The 21,482-nt window shown below is 45.0% G+C and overlaps 2 protein-coding genes across 4 annotated transcripts; one reads left to right on the forward strand and one right to left on the reverse strand.

Annotated features, from left to right (window-relative positions):
• Positions 1-2,324: 2,324 nt before the first annotated feature.
• On the forward strand, positions 2,325-6,336 carry LOC130704355 (uncharacterized). Its single transcript, XM_057525805.1, has 2 exons — positions 2,325-5,028; positions 5,318-6,336. Exons 1-2 carry the CDS (start codon positions 2,325-2,327, stop codon positions 6,334-6,336), a joined length of 3,723 nt encoding a protein of 1,240 aa, XP_057381788.1.
• A 4,190-nt stretch (positions 6,337-10,526) lies between these two features.
• LOC130704368 (transcription factor Ken-like) lies at positions 10,527-19,872 on the reverse strand. 3 transcript variants are annotated; one of them, XM_059496758.1, is made up of 5 exons: positions 19,547-19,872; positions 14,261-14,443; positions 13,692-14,181; positions 13,119-13,614; positions 10,527-11,810 (listed from the first exon to the last, which is right to left on the reverse strand). In XM_059496758.1, the coding sequence occupies exons 2-5, from the start codon at positions 14,419-14,421 to the stop codon at positions 11,074-11,076; spliced, it is 1,884 nt and encodes a 627-aa protein (XP_059352741.1). In that variant the 5' UTR covers positions 14,422-14,443; positions 19,547-19,872; the 3' UTR covers positions 10,527-11,073. The 3 variants fall into 3 exon arrangements, with proteins under 3 accessions (XP_059352741.1, XP_059352740.1, XP_057381806.1); XM_059496757.1 differs by lacking the exon at positions 19,547-19,872 and adding an exon at positions 14,848-15,110; XM_057525823.2 differs by lacking the exon at positions 19,547-19,872 and adding an exon at positions 14,848-15,105 and having other exon boundaries at positions 10,528-11,810; positions 13,119-13,587.
• Between the last annotated feature and the right edge of the window lie 1,610 nt (positions 19,873-21,482).

The raw sequence follows: 21,482 nt of genomic DNA on the forward strand, positions 1-21,482 counted from the left end.
AGTTTGCAACAGAGAAGGAATGAGATGGATGAAGGATGAGGGTGAATGAAAATGAGAGATGATTTAACAAAAGGAAAAACGCTTTATTTCAGGGCTTGGGTGAAGAACAAAAGACTGCACGCTTGATTTGGAGAAACGGGGAAAAACTCAGCCAAATTTGGTGAGGAAAAACGAGACAACTTGTCTGGATTTGAAAACTGAAAAAAGACGAACAAAGACTGTCTGGGTCGGATACTAATATAATACTAACATGTTACTCAAAAAAAGGGGCAAAAAGAAGACAGCAAAAAAAGGGGTCACTACATTTGCAGGCCCGTGTGTCAGAAACTCTGACGGCCGACTCACAGTCAGACGGTCGGTCTGGGACTGGGAGAAGAAACACAGACCCAGGGAACGAGGGGACAGAAACCCTAGGCGGAGAAATCCAGCCGAATTCCGCGACATAAAAGACACACACCGTTAGACGAACGAGAAAGTAAACATGGCCGGAGGAAAAGACTGACACGCCGGTTATTAAAACCGGGGGATCGGGACTATGATATCCAAATAACTTGACGTGTTTTACCTATATATGAAGAGGAGATCTGGCGAGGAGAATTGGAACCACCTACTAGGAACTCAAACGGGAGAAATAAGGATAACTACCGCCAGAAGCAACCTTGGAACATCGGGAAGGGGAGATGGAGATATCACAGGAAGAGATCATTCCGCGGTTTGAAGAATGAAGAGTAAGCGGCGACCTCTGGTCCAACGTTGAAATCAATGTTCTAAAGTGATAAATTATCTGTCAACGGTGCGTGTTGTAGAGGTATAAAGAGGGGCCGAATAGGCCAAGAAAATACACTCACATTTCGAACACCAAGGAGGTCTACTGGTAATTATTGTTCCCACTTACTTGTTGCTTGTCGCTCTTGCTGTTTGCTGCCTGCCGTCGTCTTTACCGTTCGCCGTTCACCGCTTGTTGCCTGGTTGCCGCTCTTCGTCTCCACCAGCCGCCGATTCGTCGCTCACGCCGCTTACCACCGCCGGTCACCGCTCGCTGATTGCTCGCTGTTTCAACGCTCTTCGTTGCCAGCCCCTGCCGCCGAGTCGTCGTCCGTGCCGTCCCACTCTGCCATCCAAATTCGCCGCAACATCTCTTCTACCAACAGTAAGTCTTTTTGCTAATACTTTACCTTTGTTATCCTTGATCAATATAGGTGTGGAACTGACCTTGCTGCCGGGTGTCCAGCCAGGAGAAGCCCGCTTGCTACGATAGTACCCCCTAGACGGGCCGTACTATCCTTCTTTCTACCGACGATTCTAAACCGAATCTTCCGTCAAACTATACGCTGGCCCCTATAACGGGCTAGGCCAATCAACCTAGTTTTTTCTCACCATCATTGTCTGAGTCGGCAGTCTCCGACGGTGGAAGAAATTTCATATTTGGTCCTTCGAACCGGAGACACCGACCAAAAAAAAAAATATATATACAACATCTCTTCTTCTCATTTTTAGTGTCGGACAATCTCTTCGCGCAGCACCAGACCGCTGTCTTCGCCCGCTTCCAGTTTCTTCTCGACACAGATGCTCGTAGCCACGAACTGTGGAAAGAACTGGAACGGACGATCCCGAAAGGAGTGTTCAGACAGCTGCGCATACCAGAGCCCTTTTCAGCCCAGAAACCAGGAAAGGCCGCTGACAAGCGAACGCGCATCACACCTTACACTCGCCCCGTACAATTGGCCCCGGACACCACTGACCGATACCTGCACGAGCACGAAAAGGCCCAGCTCGCTTCTCTGCAGGCCGTGAAAGAGTCCCACGCCAAGGTCATTTCGGGCGCCCAGAAGGCAAGCGAGGAGGCGGAAAGACACAGAGCCTACCTCCTAGAAACAAGCAGGCTCCGCCGGGATAAAGAGGATTTAAAGCGGAGGGAGGAAGCACTCGCTAGAACCAGATCTACGACCCCGGTACTGATCCCAACGCAAGAAGGCCACCTTTTAGGCCACAACCCTTCAACATCCACCGCTAGACCGCAGCCTTCCCGTGCAGAGACCCCCTCGAGGCCTGCACCAACCACCCCATCACACTCGGCCTCCAAGCACCGGACTGCTCACACCCCTCGGACCAGGAGGAAGATAGTCCAAGAAGACAAAGTAGACAAACACCTGGCCCGAAAGTTCGCTCGTACAGGTCTCCTCTCTTCATCCGACGAAGACGAGATCCTCAAGTCTCCCGCATACTCCGCCTGAAAATAAAATAATAAAAAAAAAAAACTCTGTTACCTGTTGAAAATATATAGTTAAAATCTCACCAATACTTGGGTTCATTTTCTGGTCAAAATGTCCGTACGCCAGGTTAGACCCGCACGACCGGCAGAAATCTCCACTTCATCCGATGACTCTCCGAGCGAACAACGGTTGAGCCAAGTTGAGACCGAAATCCGGCGTATGAAGGAGATGTGGGCCACTCAATCCGCGACAAGCCGCCAAACCCAAAACAACATAGAAGAATTAGGTCAGACCGTACCAAAGAAAGCCGACGAAGACGACCTAGAAGCACTCACCGAAAGAGTCCACCAGCTAGAGCAAAAACTACTCGAGTATAACGAGTTCGAGAAGAAACTAGAAACGATCACAGGCCTGATAGACGCCATAAACGTCAGGAGTAACGACGCGTTGCAGTTAGCGGCCGAAATCATAGACCGGGCCAACCAAGCTACCTCGTGGGAAATTCACATCCCGAGGATAGTAGACAGCGTTAAAGAAGATCTCAAGGAGATTATCAACCAAGCGAAAGAAAGCCTCAGAGAAATACGGGACGACGACAGTCTTCCCGACTTGGAACCCAGCCCGATCCGCCCGGCCGAACCCCTCCGTACTTCGTCAAGAGCCGATAATAACGGGGGCGCCAAATCGGAACTACTAGAAGAAAGAGACCTCATTCTTAAGGAACTTCGAGAAAGCATTGAACTAATGGACGCAGACCGAATCAACCGGGAAAAATACCTCGACATCGCCGAAGCACTATGGCTTGCCATCATCTCCATCCACGAGAAACTAGCCCTGGTCTCTACAACTAAGGATAGAGCGAAAGACCGCCAAATAGAGGACAACTTCCGTGAAAAAATGAGGAGGATGCGGGAAAGAAACAAGAAGTTCGAAACCCAGCCCTCGGTCGCAGCAAGAGCCGCGCTACCTCTACCCATCTTCGGCGGAGAAATCACCGCCTGGAAAGGATGGAGAACCATATGGGCGACCTACGACCTCGACCCCCGGCTATCAGAAGTAGAAAAGTTCCAATACCTCCGCCTCAGCCTAAAAGGAAAAGCCGCCGAACTCGTCGCCCATTTACCCTTCGACGACAACCAATACCGGGCGGCTATGGAGAGATTAGAATCTCGTTTCGGGGACCCTGAGAAACTCAAGACCCACTATATCAACGAGCTACGACTCCTCGTAGCAACACGTTTGGGAGAATCCGCCACAACCGAGCAGCTCCAATCACTACTCGACGGGCTTAACAACGCCAAGCTAGCGCTGATAAGCCTCAAGATAGACATGGAGAGCTACGGAGCTTATATATCGGGAGATGTCCTGAAAACCCTACCACGATCACTCACCTCTAGATGGCTTAGAGAAAAGTGGTCAGACAGAGAAGAACCCTCGCTGGATATGATCCTAAAGGAACTCAGCTTGGAAATCCGATTACGAGAGAGAGAAGAAACTACGGCTAGACGACCAGAATCACCGGCCCTTCCACGGGGGGAGACCCAGGATCGATCTACCCGTACATTATGCTTCTTTTGCCAGCAAAATCACACTCATCACCGGTGCACCATGAACACCCCACAGGCCAGACGAGACATGTGCGAGCGAGATAACCGCTGCTTTAAATGCCTAGGACGTTCACACCGGACAGAACACTGCATGGCACGAGTACCATGCAGAAACTGCAACAGCCTGGATCACAGCCCGGCGCTGTGCTTGGTCAGGCAAAGATCCACCAATAATCCATTCCGAAGTCAATCACCCCAACGATCGACCGGGAGAACGGTCACGATTGACACCAACATCAACGTGGCTCAAACATCAACAAGCCTTCCCACCTTCACGGCCTATATTAAGGGAAGAGAGGGAGACAACATCCCTGTCTTAGGACTGATCGACTCCGGCAGTCAACGAACCTTCATCAATCGCGGAATCGCCAGAAGAGCAGACCGCACGAATGAAGAGACCGAGGAGATTAGAATCAACACCTTCGGGCTAACCCAAGCCCGAACGGAAATAACGACATCCTGCGACATTTGGTTGATCTCCCAGACAGGCAACGAGTTAAAACTACGGGCAACCGAGATGGAGTTTCTCGCTAAAGCCACCCCAAGGATTCCCTCCACGGCGGCGCAACTAGTGTCTCAGCGACAAGAAAACCTCGCCGATGACAGAGAAGACCTAGACGACAGCAAAAAGGAGTTCGACATAATCATCGGGTGTGACTATTATTGGCACATCCTGACCCACGAAACGCTGCAAGGGTCCGATGAATCAGTAGCTTGTGCCAGCAAACTTGGATGGATTATCTTCGGAGCACCCAGCGAGGCCACCCACGTATCCACCCTAACGGCGCCAACTAACAGCAGCAGATCAGTCATGGACTTCAAGGAATTTTGGAGCCTCGAGCATATGGGGATAACGGCACAAGAAGCCGATGAACCCGGTTTCTTAGAGACCTACCAGCGCTCCATTAAACGCGACGAAGACGGCCGATATGAAATCCTCTTCCCGTTTAAAGACAACAGGAAGACCATGGAGACCAACAAAGAGGTAGCGCTGGCACATCTCAACAGCCTGTTAAACCGGATGAAAGGAGACGATCGCCGAGCATACCACGAGATCTTCCAACAATATATTGAGAGAGGATACATTGAAGAAGCAGACGGGACATACACCGGCATCTGCACCTACTTACCACACAGACCGGTCATCAAGCAAGAGGCCACATCAACCAAAATTAGGCCTGTGTTTGACGGCTCAGCACACCTTCAAGGTAGACCCAGCCTCAACGATTTACTCGAAACAGGGCCCAATTTAAACCCAGAATTACTAGCGGTCCTGCTCCGATTTCGGCGACACAAAATCTCCTGGATGGCCGACATTACACAGGCCTTCCTGCAGATCGGAATCCAGAAAGAACACGCCCAAATAGTACGTTTTATTTGGGTCAGAAACCCCGACGACAACCCGGTACAGTTAATAGAGTACCGGTGGAAACGAGTTCCCTTTGGGCTATCAAGCAGCCCATTCATCCTCAGGGCCGTGATTCTAAAATGCTTTAGAAGAAAATGGCCAAGACTTCCCAAACCTGGTCCAACAACTACGAGAACAAGTCTACGTAGACGACTGGCTGGGAGGAGCTGACAATGTCCCACAAGCGGCGCAACTCATCTCGCAAGCACGAAAATTATTCACCACGGCGAAAATGGAACTACGCAAGTGGACGACCAACAGCCGCGAATTGAGAGACGAGCTACCGGACTTAGACTTCCAGAACGAGCCGATAAACATGGGCCAAGACCCAAGCGATACCATCAAGGCCCTTGGGGTAGCATGGGATCCCTCAACCGACACCTTTCGGTTCAATGCCCGAAGGATATTAGAAGAAGCCGACAAACTAGACAAGCGACCGTCCAAACGGAGACTATTCAGTCTAGCCTTAAAAGTCTTCGACCCCATGGGATTGATCTCCCCAGTAACCGTTATAGCAAAGGTTATTATGCAGAAGATATGGATCGAGAAAACTGGATGGGACGAGCCCGTACCAGCCAAGATCATGCCGCATTGGGAGACCTTTATCAAAGGGCTATCCGACTTGACAGACACGAAAATAGATAGATGGATCGGACCAGAAATCCAAGACCTTCATCTGTTTTGCGACGCCAGCGACGACGCGTACAGCGTCGCGGCATATCTTCAAAATGGAAACCAGACACGACTTCTCTGCAGCAAGACAAGGATCGCACCAGATCCCAAGAAATCTGTATCGACCCCCAGATTAGAGCTTCTAAGCAACGTACTCGCGGCCCGGCTTGGCCGATACATCGAGACCGCGTTCGCAACAGACCTCCAGAAAACCTTATGGACCGATTCTTCGATCGCCTACTGGTGGATTAAAGGAGAGTCGGGCCGTTGGAAACAATTTGTTCACAACCGAGTCGCAGAGATTCGGGTGAACATCCCCGCCGACGCAGTACGCCACTGTCCGGGGCTACAAAATCCCGCAGACATCGCATTACGGGAGCATCAGTCAGTACTCTCAACCACATGGAAGAATGGTGGGTTGGCCCGCCATGGTTAAGTGATAGCAGCCGTTGGCCGACCGGTCCGACCACCCCTGACTCAAAAGGAACCGTAGAAATTAATAAAGAAGAAAAAATAAAAGAAATAACAATAAGTACGGTCGTCACAGAAAGGCGATGGTACGAGCATCATAGTCGCCTGCGTTCCATCGTACGGATATGGGCGACAGTCCGAAGAGCGGCCAGCCGGTTTCAAGGAGGATCCAGCCCAGACACGTCAATGGCAGCCGTCGCCTTTGGAAGAGTCTTCCCAATGCTCACGGTAGAAGAAATAGAAGCCGCGGAGATAGACTTGTGGAAGGACGCTCAAACCAGCGCTTACCCCGAAGTCATTAAAGCGCTAAAACAGGGCCAACCTCCCAGGCACGAGAAGCTACGAAAACTTGGCCTCCTCTGGGACGAGAAATCCCCGGTGATCAGATGTGTCGGCCGCCACCAAAATTGGCTCAGCTACAACAACAAGACAGCGGTAATACTCATACCAGAAGACCATTACCTGACGAAGAAAATCATAGAGCAGACACACGAGAGACTCCAACACACAGGAGTCAACACAACGATGGTCGAAATAAGACGCACATTCTGGATACCACGCTTAAGACAGACCGTCAAAAGGGAACTTCGCCGATGCGTCCGATGCCAGAAATTGGACGCCAGAGCTTTTAATGAAATCCCGGGCCCACTGCCGTTAGACCGACTACAAATGTCCAACCCGTTCGAGGTGACGGGAGTTGATTTTGCCGGACCATTCCCCCTTACGACAGGGCAAGTGAACACCGAGGACAAGGGGTACATCTGCTTGTTCACCTGCGCGGTGACTCGGGCTGTTCATCTGGAAGCTACCACCGGACAAGACACAACTACATTTATTAACGCACTAAGAAGATTTTTTGCGAGGCGTGAAGTGCCGAAAGTGATGTACTCAGACAACGCCCGCGCCTTCACTCAGGCGGCCCGATACTTGAGGGCTTCATACAGAAGCGAACGTGTGTATAACACGCTTCTGGACCTCAAGGTAAAATGGAGATTTTCCCCAAGCTTAGCCCCATGGTGGGGCGGCTTTTGGGAGCGAATGGTACAAACAGTGAAAAAACTGTTGTACAAAACATTCGGCAATGAGAGACTATCGTACGACGTGTTTCAAACCGTACTAACGGAAATTGAAAAACCATTAACCTCAGACCATTAACATACGTCTCAGAAGACGACGACGAGCCGTTAACGCCGATGCAACTGATATCCGGACACCGACAACGTCAGAAACACCCAGTCGACGACGAAGAAAGGGAATACTCGGACCGCACCGTAATAACGCGGCGAGAAAGAAAACGAAGGAAGCTGCTAGGAATCTGGTGGGAGAACTTTTACAAAGAATACGTAGCGGACTTAGAAAGGTTCCACTGCCCGTCGCCAAACAACACAAAAACAGTGGAAATTGGACAGGTAGTCCTTATTCACGACGACAACTGTAAGCGGTCGAAATGGAAGACAGGCCGGGTAGCCAAGATCTACCCCAGCTCCGACGGTAAGATCAGACGGGTGGCGGTATTAATCGCCGATAAAATGAGGGGGGTCGGCTCGACACCGATCTACCGGGATATGAAAAGTTTATTCCCTCTAGAACTCCACGCGGGACAGATAGACGATGATCCATCCAACACAGCACCCTTTTCGCCAGGCCGAGACCCGCCATCAGACTCTGACTCGGACTCTGAGTTGGACAATGGTCCAACGGGGGGAGTGTCAGAAACTCTGACGGCCGACTCACAGTCAGACGGTCGGTCTGGGACTGGGAGAAGAAACACAGACCCAGGGAACGAGGGGACAGAAACCCTATGCGGAGAAATCCAGCCGAATTCCGCGACATAAAAGACACACACCGTTAGACGAACGAGAAAGTAAACATGGCCGGAGGGAAAGACTGACACGCCGGTTATTAAAACCGGGGGATCGGGACTATGATATCCAAATAACTTGACGTGTTTTACCTATATATGAAGAGGAGATCTGGCGAGGAGAATTGGAACCACCTACTAGGAACTCAAACGGGAGAAATAAGGATAACTACCGCCAGAAGCAACCTTGGAACATCGGGAAGGGGAGATGGAGATATCACAGGAAGAGATCATCCCGCGGTTTGAAGAATGAAGAGTAAGCGGCGACCTCTGGTCCAACGTTGAAATCAATGTTCTAAAATGATAAATTATCTGTCAACGGTGCGTGTTGTAGAGGTATAAAGAGGGGCCGAATAGGCCAAGAAAACACACTCACATTTCGAACACCAAGGAGGTCTACTGGTAATTATTGTTCCCACTTACTTGTTGCTTGTCGCTCTTGCTGTTTACTGCCTGCCGTCGTCTTTGCCGTTCGCCGTTCGCCGCTTGTTGCCTGGTTGCCGCTCTTCGTCTCCACCAGCCGCCGATTCGTCGCTCACGCCGCTTACCACCGCCGGTCGCCGCTCGCTGATTGCTCACTGTTTCAACGCTCTTCGTTGCCAGCCCCTGCCGCCGAGTCGTCGTCCGTGCCGTCCCACTCTGCCATCCAAATTCGCCGCAACATCTCTTCTACCAACAGTAAGTCTTTTTGCTAATACTTTACCTTTGTTATCCTTGATCAATATAGGTGTGGAACTGACCTTGCTGCCGGGTGTCCAGCCAGGAGAAGCCCGCTTGCTACGATAGTACCCCCTAGACGGGCCGTACTATCCTTCTTTCTACCGACGATTCTAAACCGAATCTTCCGTCAAACTATACGCTTGCCCCTATGACGGGCTAGGCCAATCAACCTAGTTTTTTCTCACCATCATTGTCTGAGTCGGCAGTCTCCGACGGTGGAAGAAATTCCATACCGTGCCCCCTACAGCCCTGCCCGCGAGGGCAGCACCGTAGGTGACAGTAGTTGTGACGGGAGCGTTTTCCAATTTCTTATTGGGTACATATGTCGGGGTAGCTTTGACGGGAGATATTTTTCCATTTTCTGTAAAGGTAGGTCTGTCGGGGTAGGTTTATCGTTTTTAGGGGTAGGTCTGTCGAAACCTCTAGGTACTTATGACGGGGGGTACCACTGTCTCTATCCCAAATCTACGCAGAGGTTAATCGAAACGAATTTGGGATAGATTCTTTTGGACTAGTCGCCAAAAGTACCCTAGGTTTTTCGCCCTGTCGACTTTTGTCACTCGACACTTGGACAAGTGGTCCGTGACAGTAGAACATCTGTCTCGCGATGGTTAGACTATCGGGTCCCGACGTTTGGCCGCCACAACGTTAAGTTAGTAGTAATAAGCTATTGTTATTGTGGAAGCAAAATAGAATTACAATTACGTAAGTTTAAAGTAATTTGGGTAGCCGGTGAAATAGGACTGAAAGGAAATAGGACTGGAGAAATAGGACTGAAAATTTCCAGTCCTATTTCTACCGGAGAAATAGGACTGGGAGAAATAGGACTGACTTTTAAAAACTTTTAGGACAGTCCTATTTTTCCATGGCATCAGTCCTATTTCTCCTCGGCATTAGTCCTATTTCGTTTACCTTGTTCCAATAGGAACGATGAGCCTCCAATCCGGTAGGCAACATATTGCTTAAGAGCGTCGGCTTATATCCATTTCCCTTTTTAAAAAACCAATGGCGTTAATTCATTACTGTTTGTCGAGTATACAGGCGAAGCGCACAAACTTCGAAAGCTTTTTCTATAAAGTACTACATATAATATATAAATAATATAAAAAATTTTTGCTTATCGATAGGTAATAGTAACAATATGTACATTCGTCTACCATAGGCCCCTTTACCTTGGTAGGACCAGGACCACACATAAAGGACCGATCAATCAAATACTGATATTTTAAATCAGAATTTATCGCATAACCAGGCGCCTTAAGTGAGAGAAAACTTTAGTTGGGTTCGATTTATGCAGTCATGACAATACTCAATTTTTTTAAATACTCCAGTTTGTGATCTTTGCAGCTCCAAACATATACTAAATTGTTCGGGCAACCTATGGTACTGTCATTAAGGAATGGTGTTCTTCCATGGTATAATTTTCGTTTTTTGGGCATGTCGCTGGCATATCTTCTGAAAACTGTAGCCAGGTCCTGGATTTATAAATGAATGATTGACGATAAAAATAATATTAATACAAAGAAAACAAAACGAAATAAAAACAGCAAATTTACAAATATTTCATCATTTTTTTTTATTTATTTATTTTTTTTTTTTTTAAATGAAAACATAAGAATGCGTAGTTGGAGGAACATTGAACGAAGTCAACATAATAATAAAAAAAAAATTAAACAAAAAGACGTATCAACTTTTTCTGAGACAGCGAATCTAATTTAGCTCCATAACCTAAAACCTTTGGGAGTGAGGTCAAGATTAAACTGAACAAACTAGTTTAGAAACAACACTGGAAGGCATTACCAAACCCTGAATGGGGTTATTTAAAAAGCACGACATTAATATTCTACGTTGATGTCCCCAAACCAAAAACACTCCGCCGCTATGTACAAAGCACATTTCACTTTTGTTGGAGACCGTAAGCTAGATGAACCTCGGCGAAAGAACAGCTATACAGTTTATGTAGAACGAGTATATACAGCCATTTGAAAGTGCTTTCATTCGGGAAAAGAGGAATTTGCCGCAGATCTATCGTTGCGTGAGACCAGTTCTAACAGAGTTGGCCGATTGTAATCGTCCAAGCTCCATTGTTTGTGTTTTGTCATTTGTTGCAACGTCATTCCGTCATTTGGCGACTATGATCTTGTGAATGTGACGCATGTGTTTCTGTAAATGGGCCTTCTGACGGAAGGACCAGGAACACAGGTCGCACTTGAAAGGTTTCGTTCCAGAATGAATCATAGAATGGACAGCTAAATTGCTAGATGAGGTGAACATTTTACGACACACTTGACAGCTGTAACCCTCCTTACCATTACGTTTGGAGCTCATGCTATTTGAACTGCTGCAGTTGCCATTTTTGCTGGTGCTCAAATTGGTTGGCATATCTTCGTCGTCGTCCTCATCTTCTTCATCGTCCTCACAGCGCACACCAATTGAATTGCGGTTAAAGCTTGCATCATTGTGGTTACCCATATTCAATCCTCCATGTGAATTGAAAAAGCCTTGGAGGCATTGAAGCTCAGCAACAGCCGCTGCTGCGCTGTGTTTCCCAGCTAAGTTCCACGATTTGTTGTCTAGAGTGGCACCTCCGTGGGACGGGGGATGTGTTTGAGTTCCAGGGCGTTCAGAACTCGCCAAGGCATTTGGTACGCCCAGGTGAGATGGCAAAACTATTGTGTAACTCTGCTGAACAAGGCTTTCTTGAAGAACGGCTTCCAGATAAGTGCGCCGAGGATCTGGGTTTGTTCCGGTTCCAGATCCAATGGCCGGTAGGAGAAGCATTTTGTCCGCAAGATTCATCCGCATGTCGGACACTCCCGATGGTGCACCGCCTTGTTGTAACAAAAGACCTTCCCTGCCTAAAAAAATTACGAAGAAAAAAGAGAAAAAAAAAAAAACGAAAACTAAAGTTTCAATCCGTATAGATCCGATATTATGGTGGATTTTATGTTTAGTGTTCAGGAGAATTCGATTAGCGATTGATGAACTTCTGCTTTGCATACAGTCCAGTCACTCAGTAGATGGCAACTGAGTATGTTTCCTATTTTTGTTTTACGTCACAATTACTTTATATATAATATATATGTTTAAACAACAAGAAAATTGCCAACTTCCTTATGTCAGATGCGTGCAAGAGTGAGACAAATGATTCCCTTAATCACAATTCATGGCACTCCTTGAGGTACCACCCGCTGGAGGCAGCGCTAGCCACCCGTATTGGTTTGCTTGTTTGTTTGTTTTTACATAAGAAAATAATCCAACAGATGGCGTTTACAACTACTAGAATTTCTTAATTTCTAAAAATATTCAGTCTAATGAAACCTAACGTTAAGTGAGCAAATCAATTCTTTAAATGGGACGTGGCTACAGTAATATGTCGTGTTCGTTGTCATCACCGATCGCACTGCCCCATGTTTGTTTGCATCTGGTCTTTTTGTTGTTATCATTTAACGAAAAATGCACTTGATAAGGGCGTTCGCATCTCTTTGGTGTGGTGTACGAGATTTCGAATTGAATTCAAAAATGATTTTTTTGTGATTTGACTGAAGAAACATGAAATTTCTTTTTAGCCAACTACTATTTTATAATTCTTTCAAAATGCGATACTTGTGTAAGTGTGCGAGATTTTTTAAGCTTTACAACCCTCTGACCTGATGTGTTATTTTACCTCTGAATGCCTCAAATGTAATAGAAGGTAACACCAGTAGCCAGAACACCCAGAAGGATAGCTTTTCAAGACCATGCTTTTAACACATCGAGCAACTGCCTACGGAACACTAACGAAGGATTATCCGATCTACGAAAAGGCAAAGAGTCCAGCTCGGTGCAAAGTTTTTGATATATTGGTAGCTTGGATGGAAAGATAAATAAAGTAAAATAGCGGGGCTCGTATTTTTTTTTTTTTATGTTCTTTCGTGGTAAAGTTCAGTATTTGCTACGATCAAACAACGCGAAAGATCCCAGGTTCTACTCTTACCCTGCTGCCATCTGGATGAATCCCACAAATCAACTAGAACTCACCGAAAGGCGAAATAGTATGATAAAAACGACATTGCATTACCGATAGCCTTGGCCATGTACCATTGGTTTTTAATTAGTGATTTTATATTCCCAGTTGGCTTTGCAAACGTACGACGAAAGAAAAGTAAAAAAAAAAGTCTGGTTACCTTGGTGTGGCTCGACGGACTCACTGCTTTCAAAACTATTGTCGTGTTCCGGAGACGGAGAGATCTTTTCTTCTTCGAGACTTGATCTGGATCTGGTGTGGTTCGAATCCGGCTTGAGGCTTAGATCAATTTCACGATCTCGGTCGTCTAATGTGTCAATAGCCATTTCCACATCTGAATTTGCTGAGCTATACGATTTTCCCGAGTTGTTTTGTCGGTTGTATTGGTTTGCATCGGCAATGCGACTACTGAGATTGCGATTATGGTTGATGGCCAGTTCTAGAGAAAACGGATGACATCCTCGAAGGGCTGGGTGTTGGTAATAACTCATGGTCGACGCGCGAGAATCAGAAAGTCTGGTAACAAGTGGACTACGAGCCGTAATGGAGTGATTTGAGAAGGCGCTGAAATCAGGTGGACTGGAGTTGCAAGGCTTGGGACGAGTACAGTTGACGTTTTCGGTTTTGGTCTGTAATTGGCAGATCGATTGTTTGGTCTCCATTAATTAGACCGACAGGCGTTTTGCATTAAAATCATTTTCATGAAAAGAACTGATTCCCATCCAAGACATACCTCAGGTTTAGCTGCAAGATTCATTGGTCTATCGTTGGATTCATCAGTGGAGTCATCTTTAGCAGTCTCTCCTCGAGGAAGGTTTTCATCGGCGATGGAATTATTTTCTGAGAACGCTGTTGGACCGACCTCGGCATCCCTATGACAAGTGTTGAATAAATCTTTCCGGGATTCGTCAGGATGTTCGTCTTCGGACACATGGTCAGATTCATTTCGATCGCTGGAATCCAACTCGGGCGAGTCGGAGCGCGGTGGCGACGGAGGGGTAGGACCATTCCCTCCACGTACTCCGGCTACGCACAGCTGAGCAGCCAAATCCAGTAGAGCTGCAGTCCGTCTCGGCGGAAGGACGACCTCACCCTGGTAGATGAATTGCAGCAGGAGTCTCATGTCTTCTGCTTTGACTTCTGGGAGCAGCAGAGTTGTGTCTTGGCCTTCGGCTTCAGCCAGCAAGTTGGCCAGCAATGGGCTCATGCTCGCCAAAACAAGTCTGACCGATGCGCCAAACGAAAATGCAACAAAATTTTATCTTCGCTCTACATCGTTTAATGTTAATGAGTAACTATTACCGATGAGCATGCAAAACACGATCCTCGCAGAAGATAATGACATCAGTGAAACGGTCACGCGCCCAACAGGCAGCTGCCATTTTCGTTAAGGCTTCATCGTGGCGAACCCATCCGAGAGCCACATGATGGCGATTTGTTCCGCAGATCGTTGCAGCTCCCATGGTGCAAAAATCGGTGGCAAAACTAAAACAATCAGTTAAGATGTGTTACAAAAGCTGTTCTTCAAATCAAATAAAAAAATGATCAATTTAAAAAATAATAGTAAATCCAAAGAGCTCCTTTTTCTAAGTAACATACACGTCTGTAAAATCTTGAGCTTCTAACATACAGCGAACTCCCCTTACAAGTTAACTGGCACTTTCTAGAGTGGCAGTGGGTGAAAGTGGTTTTCAAGGATACCCAGCCGAGGGTCATACAAAAGCGTTAATCGCAACCTAAACTCGAAAACATTACACTTTTAAACATTTGATTGCCATCATGGAATTGAACAGATAAAACAAAATGTGATGATACGTATGATTTTGTTTTCTTTTGATCTAACGAAATGTTTAGAATCGGTGATGAAAACGCACGAAGCGATTGTTTACCCAAAGTAAGTGGACAAGATAACCAGATGGAAAAACGCGGTGAAACGTGACGGAAAAAAAATTATCCAATGGAAAATGTGAGGGAAATCCGTTAAGTTGTAATTCACTTTCTAGTTGAAGATGAAAGCGCGTTAACTGGCGCGCGCACACACACACGAACACGACGCATACCACGCATAGGATTGAACAGTTCGTCCGACAACAAACGTGCCTCTCACTCTGTCCACCGACTCGCGTTCAAAAAAGCTTAGAAAGTGAAAGTGAGTCGATGAGGCCGTGTGAGGGAGGGAAGGAGGGACCGAAAAAGAGAGAGAGAGAGAGAGAGAGAGAGAGAGGTCGTTTTTTTTCCATTCTTTTCTTTTCTATTCTTTTCTTCGGAAGGAGGGAAGAAATGGCAGAAAAAAAGAACAGTGAGAGAAGGGGCTGCATGGGGAGAAGAAGCAAGAAGGTAAAAAACGAGACGAAAGTGTGTTCGCTGATTCGCTATAATACGTACGTACACACAGAGGAACTTATTCCAGACACCTCCGACGCTTTTCACAACGTTCTCACGCTTTTCTATCACCAAATTTTAATTGTTGTTTGTAATTTACTTTTTTATTGGTTGTGTTTCATTTCAATCGGATTTGATGAATGATTAACGAAACGTTATAATGCTCAAATTCCTTTCCGTTGACGCTTGATTGTGGTAAGGCTCGTAATCATTCAGAACTAGTTGGCTGCATTTGAAAATACATAATTTCTATGATAGAGCAGGACGGTGTATGCTAGAGACTTTCAAAGGAAAGCGCAAGAAAGAAACCTGTGCGGAAAGATTTGTGGCAGAAGTAGTTTATATCAGTTGGCTTGCTCCGGCGCTTTTGAAAAGTGAAAGTCCATCGCAGCATATACCTGACCTTCCTCTTTAAAAAAATATATTCGTAATGACGAAATTCCTCGGAAAGATCCTTTTCCTTTCGACGGTGTTGAGCAGATAAATGTGCCGATTCCGAAGTTATGTCTTGATTTAAGTAATATGTTGCAGTAAAAAAAAAATTAGGCTAGTTCAACCAAGGGCACATGTGGGCATTTTCAAACGGAAGGAAAAAAAATCAAAGCAAAAAAAAAAAAACGTATGGTGGCATTTGAAAAGTGAAGCATAATTGGATGCAGTTGAGTTTCATTTATCACGATGGACCTTAACCAAAATCCCTGCCAACTTTGCCTATTTTTCAGTTTACTACTGGAACGTTTTCTTATGCAATTGACATGTTCTCGTAGGTAAATAAAATGAGGTTTCTGGTGGTGTCATAAAAGTAAACTGGAACAAGCTATTTTCTAGGAGAAGAGAAAGCGGAGCGGGCGTTTGAATTTTTAATTGGGTCGAGGTTTGTTCGTTTGTTCACGTCGCTTTCACTGGGTTGTCTAACTGCTGTTTACCAATTTCATAGTGAAAGTAGAGTCGAAAGTGAAAAGCTTGACATTCTACAGTTTGGACACTTCAGTGTCGACTTTTCTATTTTGAATCTCTGAAAAATATGCACGACAAAAATAAAGCACAAAAAATACGGCTTTACGAGAGAGTTTGTCAACGACAGAAAAACCATTATAATAAAGGGCAGTAAAAGCAGAAGAGTGAAAAATGAACAGGGAAAATGTTGTTTCCTTTTAGCAAGAGGCCTTAGCAAAAAAGTCTGCAGCAGACGAGGACGCATGTAAGCCTCGACAACAAAAAAAAAACAAAAAAAAGGGGGGAGGGGGGAACGATGCATATAAAAACAGCAACGATCATTCGTGATGTAGCTGGCCTTGAATACTACCTGCAACAACGTGACAATGGCAACCCAACCCAGTCAAGAAGAAACGAGTTGTTGTATAGCTCGATTCCATCGCGTCGAAGCGAAAGTCATTTCCTCACGTTCCCACAGCATTTCTATCCCCCCAAAAAAACACTGATAGAATATCGAAGCAACCACCACCCCGGTGAAGGAAAAGAATGAAAAATCATGTAGGCGCACATCATCGAAGACTATCTTTCGTTCTCTTTTTTTTTTTTTCTTCCCTTTTTTCTTTTATTTTTTTGCTCGATCGCCTCATTTTTCTTTTCGGAAGAAAATAACGAAAGGAAAAGATAGGATGCGAATGGCGAGGTCATACGCAGAAAGGAAAAGAGGTACGATTATGAGCAAAGGAGAAAAGTAAAAAGAGTCCCACCACTCCGGTATCAAAAAAAAAAAAAAGGAAAAAAAAAGCGAAGGCGAAAGGCTTGGCTGACCTTGAATCCCTCGAGTTCTGTTCGCCTTTCTCTTCCATCTCGCTGTGAAAAAGTGCCGCAGGACAAAGCTGAAACGAAAACCACACCATTGCAAGGTTTCCATATTCTTGGCTCACTTCTTCGGCGTCTGCAACTACGGCGCTTGGCGAAGCTTAATTATCAAATCTTTTTATTAAACCGCAACATTTTCTATCAGAGGAATTAAGAATACCCCCCCCCCCCCACTAAAAAAAATAAAAATAAACGAAATAGACAATGCCAATAGGTAACAAAGGTGTTAAGGAGATGTCCGTGAAACGAGAAAGCATTTGTAGACTGCCTACTTTCTAACCTTACGTCAGTCTCACTCAACGAAATATCGCCATCATTTCTTCTTTTTTTTTCGAAAGTTGCTGGTTATACCTGAGAGGCCGAGAGAATGAAGAAAGTTGAATCGTGCACTACACCACTTTCTCCTAACCTGCTCCCACCACTCACTGTTAACAAACACTAAATGGCATCTTTTCACCTTTATTATCAACAGACAAAACGGCCACAAATGAATAAAACAACTGCAGATTTGTCACAACCTCTTGTGCCATTACTTATGGTTTTTTTTTCTCGAAATGTTGTCGTCTATTATTTGTGCTTAAAAAAAAACTTAACAAATAATACATAATCATAGTTAAGCCACCACAAAATAAAATTAAGAAACAGATAAACGTCAAGTTCGTATTGACTTTTCGTAGCACTGTGTTCTTAGCTCGTACATTAACTGCCGTCAAGGACATTTGAAAAGGTCTTTTTTTATTTTATTATATATATTTTTTTTTCCTCAACATTCAAATTCAAGGCCACGCGAAATGTCGGAGATGTAAATGGCCCTGGTCGGCAGCGACTGTTCCCCCTCCCCACCCTCTCCTTCTTTCCTCTCTCTTTCTCTCTCTCGCTCTTCTTTTTCCCATTCTCTTTCTGGCTTCCCCCTCCCTCCCCCCTCTCTCTCTCTTTTCCCTTTCTCTGTTTTACTTGCCCTCTTATTTTCCTCTCGCTTTTTTTTCTCTCGACTGGCTGTTTGTGAAGACTTGAAACCAATGTCGATTTTCTCAATTTAGCCATTAGTGAAGATGGTGGCCGATTTCTGCTCACTTTCGGTCGCTCTCATTAACGCAAAAACATTTTTTTTTTTCGAAGCTTCTTTTCGATAACGTGTAGACAAGCAACGATTCGAAGGCATTTTACATTGGCCAAAATTTGACCTTGATGGTTGTCTGGAGACGGTGTCTTTACTGCTACCGATGTGTTTCGGAATTTTCGGTAAACAGATAGCTCTGCTTTCGTTAAACACAATTCCTTTTATAGCAGACAGTCAAAAGCTAAAATCGAACACCAAGTTTCTACAAATAACACTTACGTACGAAGTGTGTTAGCTACGTTTTTTCCTATGGCCTATAGTTACCTATTAAGGAAGAGCATACGGCATGCGTTAGGTTCTGGTTACCAATGAAAAGCTCTAGACCTGAAAATCAGCCCATTAGGCATCCACCGTTGGGAGAAACGAAACGCTGACGAAAGAGAAAGCTTTCGGGGGAAAAAAAAAGAAATTGTAGAGAGAAAGGAGATTATTTGGATTTTGTATGGTGGTCTATGCCAAAGAAACTGGCAAAGAGGAAAACAATGAACAGCGACGAGTATAGAAGAAGAAAGAAAGAGAGAAAGAGAGAGAAAAAAAAAAGTAAAGATAACAATCGGGTCAAATTCGTGCAGCATAACGATTTCGCTTGCGAGAGAAAACTGGCTGGTTGCGGCAGCGAACGAAAGAGCGTGCGCCACTTTCACTTTGTCTTGGTCATTGAGATCATGCCATCCACAGCCCCTATTTTCCAACACCTTCCGCTGCAGTGAAAGCCATCAAATTGTAAAGATTTCATCGCTCATCTTTTGTGCGCTTTAATCTGTCTAAATAGAAGGCGTCGAACAGGAAAACTTTTTCCGCCTTAATTTCAAATGAGATAATTGACCGTCGAATACAATAGATTTTACAGTCATTTTTTTTGCATAAAGTAATTACAAACAAAAAAAAAACCTATAAAAGAGAGTTCATTCAATCGCCCCGAAAATCAACAGTCAAACTGTATAAGGAGGCGCACAAGTAGTCTAATCTAAATCGGATGGCCTTCAGGTAGTCGATGGCGAACGAGTACTGTGTTCACCATCCATTTGGCAAAAAATACTCAAGGTATCCTTCACGTTTTCTTTAAGCCAAGAATAAGACTAGGCCTTGGTGATATAGAACGAAGATAAACTAACTCGCCCATCTGTTCTGTACATATGCTGTAGGCCTATCAAAAGTATTGGGCACAGTGTGCAACTTGTATCGCAAATAAAGTAGTCTACAATGAATTAGCTAAGATTTGTTTTTTTTTTTTTTTTTTTTGACCGGCTCCCAAATAAGATGATTGCACTTACCTAGAGCAACGCTAGCGTTAAAAACAAGCAAAATCCTGTGTTGCACTTGCTTTCCTCAACGGAAGCCGAACTTTATCCTACGGGTGATTAGGTAGTTATCCGCCAACACTTGTAAGATGACACAGCCAAACACTGCGCTTGAAGAGGAGCAGCACATGAGGTGCGTGTCTTGCTCGGCCAACGTTTTCGAAACGAATGTTATAAGACACAGAGAGGACAGGGCAAACGAGGGACGGGGAAAAAAAAAATAGAGTTTGCAGTTTTGTCTTGCAGTCGAATTAATGTGTGACCAATCTATGACGAGACGTTTTGGACACTACAGCGATGTGGCGACGAAAAAGACTGGCAAGCGAATTATTCGTCTTTCCAGCGGCAAGCGTTCAAGTCTACAGTCGGTTGCCTAGTTCTCCTTTCCACCTTCACCGTATTACTCCCTCCTTGTCGCAATTTGAGAAAGCCAGAAAGAGTGAAAAGGTGGCGGGTCCGCAACGCGGGCGGAGCTTAGGCAACCAATCAAGATCATCAGCAACTGTAGACCATTTCGATGCCGAAAGCCATCCCCATCAAACAACACGTTAGTTAGTTGGCAAAAATTTGCAACATTTTCTAGAGCACATGGGTAACCGTAGCCGTAAATGCTTTCAGGATTAGGGAAAAGTGGGAGTGTGCACTGAAATAGTTGTCTACCGCACTGGCCCGCACTAACTTTGATTATAGTTCTAGGCAATTCAGTGAGGTCTAAAATGGTGCAATACTTTGTCGTTGGTTTAATAAACAATTTCCGCCATCTTTTTCTATACTCTCCCAAGATATGTACTAAGTAATGGCTCATCATAATTGACTGGTAAAATTTTGCTTACGTTTTTTTATTCGGCTCGCAATAAGGCACGATACGTTGCATTAAATACACATTTAACTACAACGGACAGCAAACGTGCATAATATGTTGTAGTTCATAAATGAATTTCGTCGACAAGAAAAACATCTTTAATTGGAATTTGGGGTGAAATTAGGAATACGTCTCAGAGAAAAGCGAAAACAGCCAATAGAGTTTAAGAGAAAGGCAGCCCTTGATTTCTCATCCCCCCCCCCAAAAAAAAACAGAAAAGAACAAAAAAAAAAAAAAAAAAAGGAAAAAAAACTTTCCCTTTTTCAGTTCCCTTTCTATTGGTTGAGAGCCATGGAAATGTAGCCATTCGTGACATTTTTCCAGCCACATAGAAGGAACGATGAAATGCGTCAAACATAAAAAAACAGAAAAAAAATTCTAAAAAAATAAATGAGGAAAATCAAATATGCAGATAAAGACAATAATGGAAAGGTACGGGCGAAAGGAACTATGAAATCACATCTGACACAAGAGAGTGCGAAAAGTACGGGTGTATTCAAGGAGAAATGGCGACATTTTGGAACAAATAAAGAGCATCACGAATTTAGATGTTCACAAAAATTCCCTGTGTTATTTTAGTTGCGGCACTTTCTAGTTGAACACCTATGTCCCCTGAGCTGACCGTGGCCTGTTTTGCTAAGAGATTTGCTGTCACATCATTGGTTTGCCGTTCTGTCTTTTCCGATGTTTTCTCTCCCCATTTTCGGTGGCAAACATTTGGAAAATATCTGATCATTATTTACTCTTATAGCCATTACGTAGGCGAATGAAGAGACACCGATGCTTCAGCGGGAAGAACGTTCTTTTCCTAGCCACTATCAAGGCACCATGATCATAGTCCACTGTACAGCCATTACTGTTATTTTTGAAGTATAATTTTCTTTAAATTAATAGGCGTGTATGACACAATCATTGTGAATTCAGCTAAAGGAGATAGGCGGCAATCTGTTCTCACTTTTTCTTATCGACCGTATGACAACGAAAAGAAAGGAAAAGTGAAAGCCAGCATGCAGAGGTACACGCCAGGCGTTTGGTATAGAAGGGGAA

The sequence above is a fragment of the Daphnia carinata genome, chromosome 9, assembly GCF_022539665.2.
Source record: "Daphnia carinata strain CSIRO-1 chromosome 9, CSIRO_AGI_Dcar_HiC_V3, whole genome shotgun sequence".
NCBI lineage: Eukaryota > Metazoa > Arthropoda > Branchiopoda > Diplostraca > Daphniidae > Daphnia > Daphnia carinata.

Coding starts and splice junctions, on each gene's coding strand:
- LOC130704355 (XM_057525805.1), top strand. CDS start 2,325: ATGTCCGTACGCCAGGTTAGACCCGCACGACCGGCAGAAATCTCCACT. Junction 5,029..5,317: donor CGGCTCAGCACACCTTCAAG/GTAGACCCAGCC, acceptor AAAATGCTTTAG/AAGAAAATGGCCAAGACTTC.
- LOC130704368 (XM_059496758.1), bottom strand. CDS start 14,421: ATGGGAGCTGCAACGATCTGCGGAACAAATCGCCATCATGTGGCTCTC. Junction 14,182..14,260: donor CGTGTTTTGCATGCTCATCG/GTAATAGTTACT, acceptor CGCATCGGTCAG/ACTTGTTTTGGCGAGCATGA. Junction 13,615..13,691: donor ATCTTGCAGCTAAACCTGAG/GTATGTCTTGGA, acceptor TAATTAATGGAG/ACCAAACAATCGATCTGCCA.